At 39.0% G+C, this 13,033-nt stretch overlaps 1 protein-coding gene across 2 annotated transcripts; it reads left to right on the top strand.

Moving 5' to 3' along the window:
* The first annotated feature begins 447 nt into the window (after positions 1–447).
* On the top strand, positions 448–5,249 carry LOC113341295 (ribosome biogenesis protein BMS1 homolog). 2 transcript variants are annotated; one of them, XM_026586221.1, is made up of 12 exons: positions 448–568; positions 655–850; positions 921–1,014; positions 1,102–1,220; positions 1,295–1,485; positions 1,572–1,782; positions 2,306–2,566; positions 2,768–2,992; positions 3,396–3,602; positions 3,967–4,143; positions 4,219–4,341; positions 4,829–5,249. In XM_026586221.1, the coding sequence occupies exons 2-12, from the start codon at positions 668–670 to the stop codon at positions 4,979–4,981; spliced, it is 1,944 nt and encodes a 647-aa protein (XP_026442006.1). In that variant the 5' UTR covers positions 448–568; positions 655–667; the 3' UTR covers positions 4,982–5,249. The 2 variants fall into 2 exon arrangements, with proteins under 2 accessions (XP_026442006.1, XP_026442007.1); XM_026586222.1 differs by lacking the exon at positions 655–850 and having other exon boundaries at positions 482–568.
* Positions 5,250–13,033: the final 7,784 nt, after the last annotated feature.

The following is a 13,033-nucleotide window of genomic DNA, read 5'->3' as shown; positions in this document are numbered from 1 at the left end:
ACCATAAAACGCACCACCACTAACCGGAAACAGTACCACCAAAAATTGGTTTCGTCATAAACTTACGGTTTCATCATTAAAATCTTTGGTTTCATGATAAAAAAAAAGGCTTTATGAAACCAATTTTGATTTCATTATAGAATTTGATGAAACCATATTTTGTTTCGGGTTTTTGTATTAATTAATATTTAAAAATTTGGGATTTTTGTATCAATTTTATTTAACATGGAGTTCTAAGATTAGGATTTCTTGTATCTATATAAATAGACGCCCAGTCTCTTATATTCTACACACAATGAATATAATTTTTCCCTTATTCTTTGTCTCCTTCCCCTACTTTCTAGTTTACAATAGTTCTTTATGAAAGCCAAAACAAGCTAATGGGTCGGTCTGATTTTGGGCCCTAAACCGGATCTGAACCGAGTTGTCAAAATGAGTTGAAGAGCAGCAAAATTTTATAAACACCACTCCGTCTCAGACTCGGAAAGAAGATAGAAAAACCTAACCCTCAATTGTCAGTTCTGTCGATCTCTCGGGAAAGACGAATAAGATTTTGTCTCCGATCAAGGTGATTGATTCTTCTTTTATCTTTTCTTTATCTATGTTGGGTTTTGTTTTAATAACTATTTATCGATCTGTGTGTGTTCCTTTTAGGGTTTTTGAGAAAATGCCACCCCTAATTTATCGTCAAGCAGATTTCGAAATACATAGAGACTTCAGAGATGAGTATGAAGACGACGATTTGGGGGATGGCAACATATTTCCAAATCAAACACCATATGCCCCCCATGAAATGGTTGATGATGGACCAGCGCCGCCTATTATTGTTGTAGTTCAAGGACCTCCCAATGTCAGTAATACAATTTACAATTTTTTTTTTTTTTTTTCAGATTAAAATTAATCATCCATGTGTGTTGTAGGTTGGGAAATCTTTGCTGATTAAATCTCTAGTCAAGTATTTTAATAATTCGGTACAGTTGAATGATCTCCAAGGCCCCAACACTATCAGAATAGGTTTGTCTGTTTTTTACATAGATTCATTAATCATCTGAGTACCATAATTAGTGGGATAACTTATTGGTTATGCTTATTGTTTTGTAGATGGGACAAGTAGGATACAGTTTGTCGAATGCGCTGATGATATTAATGCCATGCTTGATGCTTCAAAATATGCCGATCTAGTATTGCTACTGGTTGATGCAAGCTTTGAGTTCGAAGCGGTGGGTTAGCTATGTCTTCTTTACATTCCTATTTATGAATCAATTTGGATGACAAATGCTTTTGTTCATTTCAGGAAACATTTGAGTTTCTTAACATTTTACAAGCGCACGGCCTTCCAAAGATTATGGGTGTTTTTACACATCTTGACAAGTTCAATGATGAGAATAAACTCAAGGAAACCAAAGAGCGTCTCCAGGATCATTTCAGGACTGAAATATGTCAAGGGGCAAGAATATACAATTTAACTGGTCTTGATCATGGATTGTAAGTTTCGTTTGATTGATATTGCAAAGTTGGTTCTTGTATTTCATGCCCTCACTATCTCATTATCCACTCTATGATTATAACAGGTACAAAATGCTGGAATTACAAAAACTAGTACAAGACATAAAGATGATTGAATTCCCTACCTTGTCATGGCGAGTGGCACGTCCTTATGTGCTGGTAGATCGTTTTGAAGATGTCACTCCTCTAGAAGAAATGCAGAAGGATGCAAATTGCAAGAGAAACATAAGTCTGTATGGTTATCTTCGAGGTGGTAATATTAACAGTGGAGCTAAGGTACTTCCTTTTACTAGGTTAATGCGAGTTTTTCAAATCATGATATCTTTCATCCATGAAACGTCATATAATCCATTATTTTTGTTTAATAAAATACTTGTAGATGTGGCATGGATATGTTCCATAGTTTGTACCTAGTTAGCTTTCACAAAAAAACTCAACTTTCTGTTGTGGTGTTTGATGTTAGAAACAAGCCCGGGTAACTTCACTGCATGTGTAGATTATCTTCCTTGAGTTTAGGTATATGGTAGGATTTTATGTCGTTTCTGTTAATTTTTGATGTTCAGTATGTTACAAGTAACATTATTAAGTGAATATTTGGGTCAGAGTTACTGCTAGCTTTTTCATTTACTTGAAACACAAATGACAAAATCCCGAGTCTTAGATGCCTCTTTTGTGCAACAATGAGGGAGCGCAAAACGAATCTGTTGCAAAGAAAAGAGGATACTTATTGTTTTGTTTCCACTTCTTCTACCACAAACTTCATTATTCTTCAAACTAACTTAAGGTTTTATTGCGCCAGGTACATATTGCTGGTGCTGGTGACTTTCATTTAGCTAGTGTTACAATCTCAGCTGATCCCTGTCCTTTATCTATTGAAATGAAAGAAGGAAATGATCCTGTTGATCCGACCCAGATGGAGATTGAAAGTTTTAGAACAGGGACATATCTAAGGTTGGAGGTTTGTGACATTCCTTCTGGGATGGTTAAGAATTTTAATCCTTGTCATCCGATTCTTGTTGGAGGTATCAGTCTTGAAGAGGAAAATGTTGGTTATATGCAGGTTATGCCTTTTCTACCTTCTTTTTCTTATTCGATGTATGTTTTTTTATTTCACGGTTTAGAAAATTTAAACCCAATTGTACAGTTAGATACTTAGATATGATAATGAAGGAGCTTTTATTTGAAATTTGAGTATGATTTGATAGTTCTGCATTCATGCCAGTTTCCTGCTAACTCAACTGAACATTGGTTGTTCATCCAGGCGAGGCTTAAGCGACATGAGTGGCACAGGAAACTGTTGAAGTCAAGAGATCCAATCACTGTGTCAGCTGGTTGGAGACGTTACCAGATAAAACCTATTTATGCCATGGAAACTGGTGTTATACGGCTTCTGAAGTTCACTCCTGAACATAATCACTGTGTTGCTATGTTTTGGGGCCCTCTTGCACCTCCCCTTACCAGAATTGTTGTTGTGCAGAGTAATAAGGTCTGATGTATTCCACTTGAACTTGTTACTTGTATAATTTGTTTTGCAGCGAAAAAGGGCTTATCAATATAAGTTGTGGAACCAACCATATGTCTAAATTCATATAACTATTACTTGATTCCCAGAAATCATTTAGACAAAGATCAGAGAAAAATAAAATAATGAATTTCATAGGCTTTACCTATTTTAGGGTTAAATGAATAGAGTTCCTTTCCATCATGGTGTATATTATTGCATCTACCCTTTCAAATATCTTTTTTCTTTTTTTTTTTTGCAATTTGCAGTTGGTATCTGTGATAGTTTGATGCATGTTATTAATCTGAGAATGCAATTTGAAAATATTGTGGATTTGCTCGTATCTTCTATTCTTATTGTTTGTGGGATGGTTTGCGTTTTGAATCAGGAGATGTTTCGGGTAGCAGCAAAGGCTGTCATTCTTGACTCTAAGCCTGCCATGAAGATAATGAAGAAAATCAAGCAGAAAGGAACTCCCCTTAAACTCTTAAGTAGCAGGACTGCTCTTATTGATTTTACACCAGCTACTGAAGTTTCTAAGTACAAAGGTCGACCTATTCAAACTGCGAGTGGGATTCGGGGAAAGGTTAAGAAGGTTTGTGATAAGCTTAGAAATAAATTCCTTTCTTCCGTATGTGTTCTCCAGTGTTAAATATAGTTCTCTATTGTCTATCTAGATTACAGAGCCACAGGTTTCGATCCATTTGCTTTTCTGATACTATAATTCATGAAAGAGTGGACTTTATGGTGGTCGTTCCTAACTAAAGTCAAATATATGATGTATCGTTTCTATGTTTTCCACAGCTGTTTGGTATGCTAGAGTTTGGCTTGAACTGTTTCTCCAAGTGAATGTTCAAATTGTATATTCTCTTTGGTTGATCTGTTTTCGGCTTATCGGGAGCTCCCGCGTTAGTCTGAACTTTTCCCTTTGTGTTTCTAATGTTATTGGCATTGGGCAGGCCTCAAAAAGAGAGGGGATTGCCAAATGTGCATTCAAGTACAGAATTGGTATGGGTGATATTGTTTTCATGCGTGTGTTGCGTCAAGTTGAGGCTCCTCGCTTCTTCAACCTGTTATCAACTGCGGTGGAACCATGTGATTCTATTGTTCCTGTTAACAAGGATTCACTCGAAAAGGTAATTTTTTAATCTGAAGTTAGAAGGTTAATGCTTACGAATCATGCCTGACCTCTCTTTTGTCGAAAATCTCAGGATGACCCTTCTCAGAGGCAGGTTGAACTTGAACAACGTCGTGGTGTTGACATTATTGATGGGGAGCCTCTCTCGTATTCATGTTCAAGTCCTCTAATACTCCTCTACAATATTAAGAATATGGTATGACCTCCTAGGCTCTTTTAGTCCTTTCCATAATCACCTGTCCAAACCCTCAGCACCTGTTAAAATAGTCAAATTCTCAGCTCCTTTCGGTATTGATAATATTCAATATTTGCTGGGTTTGCCTGATAGGTAATTCATATTACCTATATCCCATATATGAAAGTATAATGCAGAGCTATGGTTCTTATGGTCCTTCTAGGTCAGATTTTGCACTGTTGAACTTTCTGCAACTTCTTGTAAGTTGTACCTGCTGCCTGTTATTGATTTTAAACATACTGCTAGTCAGTAGGTAGTTGTAGACTTGTAGTTAGTGGTATTATTTGAGAATTATCAGAGTGAGGAATACATCCTCACCAGATGTCAGGCGTTGATGATTTTCATGTGTCATCTTACTGTAGTACAAAACTTGGTTCCTATCTTTATTGCTTTGCTTCTGGCGATGGCTTGTGTAGCTGATTCTGTTAATGTGGTGTTCATTCTGCAGAATGGAAATAAGAGGAAAATCAAGGAGGAGAAAAATGCAGTGATATCCGAGGAAGAGCAGAAAGCATATGAAGCAAAAATGTCCAGAAGACACCAAGTGGAGTTCGAGATACCATTTAAGAACGGTCTTCCTATGATGCTCTTACAGGAGTGAAGGATGCCAATGAGATAGTGGGGTATGTTCCTAAGATGAAAAACTAACTGATATATGGATCATAAAATATGATATAGTTGTTCATAAGTTTTTGAAGTTTTAAATGGCTAGGATTGTGGAATTTGTTGTGAATTGTCTGTCTAGTTGAGTTGTAGACATGATTTGAGATGAGAGGTATTAATGTTGTATGAATTTATGACAGGAATGGATTGGTTCATTTGGTTGCCTTAACTATTATATGCAATTTGGATTGTGCTGACTAAGGCCATAACTAAGTTTGGAGGTAATAGTGGAAACTTCACCTGGAAGCCTGTTTGTGAAGGCTTCCTTCTTTATCCAAATTAAGTTTATGTCCGCGAGTTATAACCCCAAAAGTGACACTATCTATCCATAAAAAATCCACCAAAGCAAACTTACATAAAAACCCAATGAAAACAAAAGTAACGCAAAACCCCCAAAGAATTTGATGAAACCAATTTTGGTTTCGTCATAATACTTGACGAAACATCATAGAATTTGATGAAACCAATTTTGGTATGAAATCAATTTTGAAATTTGGGGTTTTTTGTATCAATTTTGTTTAAAATGGAGTTTTAATGGATCCCAACATTTGAATGAGGTTTTTGTACCACAAGTTTGGCCACCTTGGGTTTTTATGACTAGTTCTTTAAGTTTGTGGTGAAACTGTTGGGGTTTTGCAAAACCCATATGGCTGAAAATAGACTTAAGGTAACAATTTTGCAGCAGAAAACAATGATCTAATGCTGTCAAAACCGTGGCTAAAAGGCTATTGCAGGATTAAAGTGGATACAAGGTTGTTTATGGGTGAAAACTGCTTCTGCAGGTTTTAATAATTTTGAGTGTGTGTGGGTGAAAAGCGAATCTAAACCCAAAAAAATGTACTGCTCGTGGACTTCTTTGATTCGATAGATCAATCTGTACAATCCTAGCCTAAACCAAGAAATGGTCGTTCCAGGTTTAATTCGGTCACAAAGTGAAGGAGAAGGGTTGGTTTTAGGGACGGAAGCGAAAAGAAGTGTTGAGACTGGTTGTGAAGGTGTGGTTACTTTACGACTTGTATCAGAAGGTGAAGCTGGCTAGCAGATGAAGAGCTAATCAGCTATTTTCTGGATACTTGTGTTCTTGTTTCCCCAAGACTTGTTTTCTGGTGGAAAATAGGGGATACCTATTTATACAAGTTGTATGTAACGTAGCCTTGTCTCGCAAGAAGTGGAAGTGGAGTAATGGGAAGGTGGTGTAACGTGTAACGTTGGAATTTATGTTTCCACGGTGGAGGAAACGTTTATTCCATTACACCAAGCCATTATTCACCATTACTCGCCGCCTTTCTTTATGACACTCTCTTATAACGGGCACATTGCATGCCGCATGTTGTAAACCGCCAGACCAATACCCTAGTGAGTTTCCCCCAGTTTGTATTTTATATCTCTAATGTTCTCGTGGAAAGCACGTTGTGTGGTAAGTCAAAGTCAAGGGACTTGCCGTGATGTTATTGGTTTTGAAATAGTGCGGTGGCCATGGCTTGGCATGGCCAAGGCTTGGAAGTAGAGCGCCATGCCATGGCGCGGGCGTGGTTTGGCCATGACATGGTAGTGAAGTGGTCACGGCATGTGCATGAAGCGGTCGTGGCCTGGGCAAGGAGCAGCCATGGCATGGAATTGGCGCGGCATGGAGATGGCGCGGCATGGATCGGTGATGGAGCGACCTAGGCGCGATCATGGAGCAGCCGTGGCATGCCACGGTGATGGAGCGGTCTAGGCGCGGGCAACGAGCGGCCATGGCTCGGCCAAGGCAGAGCATGGAGCGTCCATGGCTCGGCCAAGGAACGAGCCATGGACGCTCCATGCTCGTGCCTTTGCCAAGGAAAACGACACGGGCATGGAGCGGCCATAGATCATCCATAGGATGAGCGGGGAGCGGACAATGCAATGGCATGGTCATGAAGCGGCCATGGATCTACCAAGGCATGAGCATGGAGCGGACAATGACACATGCATGGAGGGGCCATGACTTGGCCAAGGCATGAGCGTGGAGCGGCCAATGGCACGGTCATGGAGCGGCCATGGCATGGGCATGGAGCGTCTATGGCATGGGCATGGAGCGTCCATGGATCGGCCAAGGTATGAGCATGGAGCGTCCAATAGAATAACATAGGCATGGAGCAGCCATGGATCGACCAAGGCTTGGAATGAGCGTAGAGCGGCCAAGGAAAACGGTGCGGCCATGGCATGTGCATGGAGAGGCCATGGCTCGACCACGGAGCGGCCAATGCAATGGCATGGTCATGGAGCGTCCATGACATGGGCATGGTGTGGCCATGGATCGGCCAAGGCATGAGCGCGAAGCGTCCAATGCAATGGCATGGACATGGAGCGGCCATGGCTCGACCAAGGGTTGACATGTGCGTAGAGCGGCCAAGGCAAACAAAACGTGCATGGAGCGGCCATGGCTCGACCAAGGCTTGGCATGAGCGCGGAGCGGATAATTCAATGGCATGGGCATGAAGCGGACATGGATCGGCCAAGGCTTGGCATGAGCGCGGAGCGGCCAATGCAATGGCATGGGCATGGAGCGGCCATGGCTCGGCCAAGGCATGGCATGAGCGCGGAGCGGCCCATGCAATGGCATCGGCATTGAGAGGCCATGGATCGGATAAGGCTTGGCATGAGCGCGGAGCGACCAATGCACATGGAACGGTTTTTCCCGGTATGGGAATTGAGCGTCCATGGCTCGGGTTTGGCAAGCTCAGGTTTAGTGTGGCGCAATGGACGAGTTATGGTTTGGAAGGGCCAAGGCTTTAGAATGGCGCATCGGCCGAGTTGTGGCTTAGCAAGGCCAAGTCTTTGGAATTGCGCGACGGACGAGTTGTGGCTTGGAAAGGCCAAGGATTTTAGAATGACGCAACGACCGAGTTGTGTCTTGGCAAGGCCAAGGCTTTAAAATGGCGCAGCGGCCGAGTTTTGGCTTGGAAGTACCAGGGCTTTAAAATGGCGCAGCGGCCGAGGTTTGGCTTGGAAAGGCCAAGTCTTTTTAGAATGGCGCAACGGCCGAGTTGTGGCTTGGCAATGCCAAGGCTTTTAGAATGGCAACGGCCGAGTTGTGGCTTGGCAAAGCCAAGGCCTTAAAAAATATATAGGGTGGATATGGATAACCTATCGAGAATTGGGTTTCTTTATGCACTAGCTCTGAATAAACGTATTGGATGGCCCAATATGTGTTTAAGTGGATGGTCTTTGCATCTACAACCCTACTTCCTTACGAGGTGACGTCATATTAAATGCAAGGCTTTTACGATTTTATCCTTGATCTAAAAACCTCCATCAACAAAGGTTTGTTTGGTTTAGGAAACTTGTATGAAGGTTTGGAGGAGTGTTTTCCAAGTTTAGGTTTTCCTAATTAAGGTGAAAGTCTATTCTTAGAAGTTCTCTAAGACTTGGGGAGTAAGGATTCATCTACTATATAAGAGGGCTTATATGGTGAGTAGATGTTAACCTCTTGGCAATTCTATTATAGAATCATCTCAGGGATGAAAGTGAACGAGGTTCACAACCATTATGTCCTATAATGGTGGGTGATGGGACATAATCTATGTGAGAAGAGTGACTTGTAGTGAGAGCGAGTATGGGAGAAACCTAGGGTTTCTAGGGTTCATGAGAAGCTAAAATTCATGGTGTTCTTCATGTTCTTTTTTAAAGTCGAAGCAACCATGGCGGTGGAGGTTTATGGAAGAAGAAGAACAAAGGAAGAGGTAAACTCTTCGTAGTATGTCTTGTTGTTTCTAACATTTAACGCTAGTGGGTTACATAACTAGTTGATTATACGATGTGTGTCTATGTAATAACTTGTTATGATAATGATGAAAGATTCTCGGAATGGTTTTGGTCATGGATGTATCCTTCAAAGGTGAACCACGTATTCTTTATGTTGTGTGTCTATTATCGCATTGATCATATATTAGTGCTAGTAGTATTCGATCATGCTAATCTAAAGATATAAGTAAAGGATTCAAGCTAAGTTATCTAAAATAGGATGTTTCATGGAATTCACTTTTATAGAAACATGCCGGTTCGGGATACCGTAACTTCGGTTTCCCGACAAGTGGTGCGGTGGGCGTGGATAAAGATGGCAGTGACTCAGTAATTTGAACAAGAGGTTTCAAAGAAGAGAAAATCTTGGTTCATAGCGGAATGATGTAGATCATGAACATGAAGAGTAAATCAAGACCGAACAAAGAATAAGACGGCGTCAATAAATATTCGACAACTTTGTTTGATGTGTCTATGGTCCGTATTGAATGTGTTTTCTTTATAAGAGAAGATCGTTCGTAGGTTCAATTGGCGTCCGCAATATTGTCAGGAGAATGTTTTGAATCATGGTGGTGCTAAGTGACAATCCTTCATACACAACATATTAATATTGTAGCATATTTTGTCTACATGGAGGATGACTCAAGATTGTTGGTTCTTGGAGTTGGTGAAATCAATCTGAAATTATTTGATAACTCAGATAAAATAATGACAAGTGTTAGACATGTGTCGAAGAAGAAGTATTCTACGAAGGTGGGATAATGAGTGATCATGACGACGAAGTAGTTTGATACAAGTCATGAAGAAACTTGTATAAATTATATGAACAAGTTGTTTGTGATGAGGTTAGAAGATCGACAAATAACGATTCCGGTGGTGTAAGTGAAAAGGAGGAATTTGTCTTAGGATGTGGTTCAATCTCAAAGTACTAAGACAATTTTTTTAGTGCTAGTGATGATCCTGAACCACACATGAATATTTTAGGCTGCCAATGGGTTTAAAGGATTAAGCTCAGATCGTATGGGAAAGTGGATAGATATAAATCCAGATTAGTGGCACTTGGTTATAATCAGCAAGATGAAATTGATTATGGTGAAACTTTTAGTCCTGTAGTCAAATCTACCACAATAAAGGTAGTTCCCACAATAACAATTACTATAGGTTGGTATATTAGGAAGTTGGATATATCCAATGCTTTTTTACATGGAGATTTGCATGAAGATGTAAATATGCACTGAAGCGCCCCCAAAGATAGCAGCTGACTAATCCAAGAGATTAACTAAATAAGAGGCAGTAAAAATATAAATCTTTTACTTAAACACTCAATTAAGAAATTTTCTACAAAACTTAACCCAAAACTAGCCCCGCTCTGATATATATATATAGAACTCATCTCAAATGATATATATATACAATAGTCATTTGGTTTACAAATAGAATAAACAACATAATAAACATATCAGAAGTTAACCAACTAATAGATTCAACTCCTTGGAACTTTCGCTGCGCAACTCTGATCTGTCTCTGAAACTGAAAGTGGGAAAGGGTGAGCACATCATCCCTAAAAGGGGTGCCCAATAGGAATAACATTTAACTTTCAAGTAATCATGGCTAGATTTGGAAAACAATAATGTTTTCCCAAATATTAGCAAGTGACAAAGTCACTGAAATAAACAAATATGTATATGGAAAAACTCCTTCTTCAAACTTGTATAATATGGTGTCAACCAGTTCCACACCTAGATAATAATATTGTGGTGTATCACCTTAGCCATAACATTAAAGGAGAAATTAAGTAGGTATAAATGTGAAGGAGCGTATCCTATATACCACACGTGGAAATTCTTATTTCCCATAACATTTCATATGACAAACAACATTACAAGTTCTTTCCAAACCATGAAAAGATTAACATAATCAACAAAATTATCATAATACAATTTAAATAAAGCATGGAATGCATAAACAAACAATGCATGAGTTGTTAAACATAAACTTTGTAAAAGAAACAATAATGGTTACAAAGGAGTCAAATGTAATTGCCACCTCTTTTGATGACAAGCCACGCCTACCTCGAGATCCAAGATCCACTGGTTCATTCTTTGAATCGATCATTGTTAATAACTAACTTTTAATCGCACAAGAACTCTAAGAATCTAACCAAAATGGCTCACACAGAATCATACAAGTCTATCTAATGATTCGAAGCCCATTTATGGTCCACTAGCTAAGTCTTATGAATCTCTAGAACTTTGTAGAAGAACCCAAAGGCTAATTCATACCATAAGGGTCCAAATCATCAACATAAGATAACTAATCCTAAGTACAAGTTCATTAATCCGTCCCATTAATCTAAGACCTGGTCCATCTGGTCAACTGACAGTCTCTAAAGGTCAATCTAACTGTCAACGTCTAAGGTCAGGTCAACGTCTGGTCAAGTCAACGGTCAATTGGGAAATGACTCAGGTCTTGTGACTCAGTGAGTCAAACAAAAATCGGTCTGCGTCAACTCAGTCAACAGGCCCACATTTGACTCAGCCAGATTAACTGAGTCATCTAACCAAGCTAGTCAGACATCTAACTAGGATGACTAACAGGCCCAAGTCTCAAAAACAGAAGTTCATAAATCACTATACATTCTATTCATTCAAAACAACTTCATAATTTAGTTTCAAACAACTTCATCTTACCTGCAGTTGCAGCTACAAGCTTCCACAAGAGATATTCAATTCAACACAGACTGTTTACGATTCATCTTCCTATCTACACTTCATACGCCAACTATAGTTGCAACTCAATACAACCATCTGTTATAAAATCTCACTAACTCAAACCACCAAGACCATTGTTATAACAACATTACAATCAACTTCAGATATGTAGACTACACCACCAATCCTACGAACTATAATTTCATACATGATATTAACTTTCTATATATATATCCTCACTGTCTTGTCAACAAACTCATTATTATCAGCTTCTCCATTCTTCACAACCTAACAAAACATTACCACAACAACCAACAATACCTAGAATAAACCACTTGGTTTATCCAAACCTGCGACAATCTCATTCATTCTAAACCCCATGTCTTCTATCCAACATTACCATACCGCCACTCTCATATCTATGTATCTTACAGAACCATTAAAATTTTCATTGCATCTACATAGTTCATACATTCTCCAACATCATGACTTCCATAACAACATCACTTGTAATTCATCTCAAAACAAGTTCTAACAGCTCAATCTCTGCATCAACACAACAACTTCATCTCAGACTATTCAACAATAGAATACCACTAATTACAAATCAAATCCATACTGCAACCCTCTCCTGCAATACCAACACACCATCAACTCAAGCTTACTTGTACCATTACCCTATCCTCAACCCATTTCATGAACCAAACCTGTAACTCAACATAAACCTAAACTACATCTATATACAACTTCATATAATATCAACTCCATTCATAAACCATTGAGAAACTAATAAACTCAAAACATAAACTATATAACTTTCTAAGTTGCTAAGAAGAACACTTTACCTTGAAGTAACTTCGCTCAAGTAAATGAACTCAAATTCTTCCTTGCTTTGACTCAATTTAACGCACAACCCCAAAATATCAATACCCATCAGTTCAATTAATTTAACTATATAATCTTCATCTTTCTCTTTGATCCTCAAAAACCCTAAGATAATTCCCAATTCTATGATTTCCAACCCAAGATCGAGATATCAATTAAAATCCTTCTCATCCAATGAATCTATCTAACTCTTTGATTCGAAGCACAAACAAACCCTAGTCCACTCTTTCAATCTCAGACTCAAACGAACCCTAATTCCTTCACAGTTTTATTAACATCTCAATTCTTCTTCAAGATTTCAATTAAGCAACTACCATGAGTCTTCATCAACAATAGCTCCAAAATTCATCCTCTAAATCTTTATAACATCAATCAATTCTATAAAACTTAATTCAAATCTTACAACAGCATCCACTCCTTTTTCTCCCGGCCTTAATTAACCGCAACATCACCAACAACAATCACTACCTAATATTCCCCCTAAGTTTCTCTTCTATTTTGAGCTCAGAAATATCAGAGCATCGCCAGAGGCGAAGAACAGACGAAGAAGAAGATGATAAGAGAATAAGAAAGAAGAATAAGAATGAAGAAGAAGAAAAATATGAGAGTTATCTTCACGGTCTGAGGAT

Source organism: Papaver somniferum, unplaced genomic scaffold (assembly GCF_003573695.1).
Source record: "Papaver somniferum cultivar HN1 unplaced genomic scaffold, ASM357369v1 unplaced-scaffold_29, whole genome shotgun sequence".
In the NCBI taxonomy this organism is placed as follows: domain Eukaryota; kingdom Viridiplantae; phylum Streptophyta; class Magnoliopsida; order Ranunculales; family Papaveraceae; genus Papaver; species Papaver somniferum.
The sequence above is the reverse complement of the archived record's forward strand: the minus strand, read 5'-3'. Positions and strand labels throughout refer to the sequence as shown.

Bases quoted from the DNA above. Each gene is read 5' to 3' on its own strand.
- LOC113341295 (XM_026586221.1), top strand. From the start codon at position 668: ATGCCACCCCTAATTTATCGTCAAGCAGATTTCGAAATACATAGAGAC. The intron at 1,486-1,571 runs GTAAGTTTCGTT...TGATTATAACAG, and splicing joins ACTGGTCTTGATCATGGATT to GTACAAAATGCTGGAATTAC. The intron at 1,783-2,305 runs GTACTTCCTTTT...TTATTGCGCCAG, and splicing joins ATATTAACAGTGGAGCTAAG to GTACATATTGCTGGTGCTGG.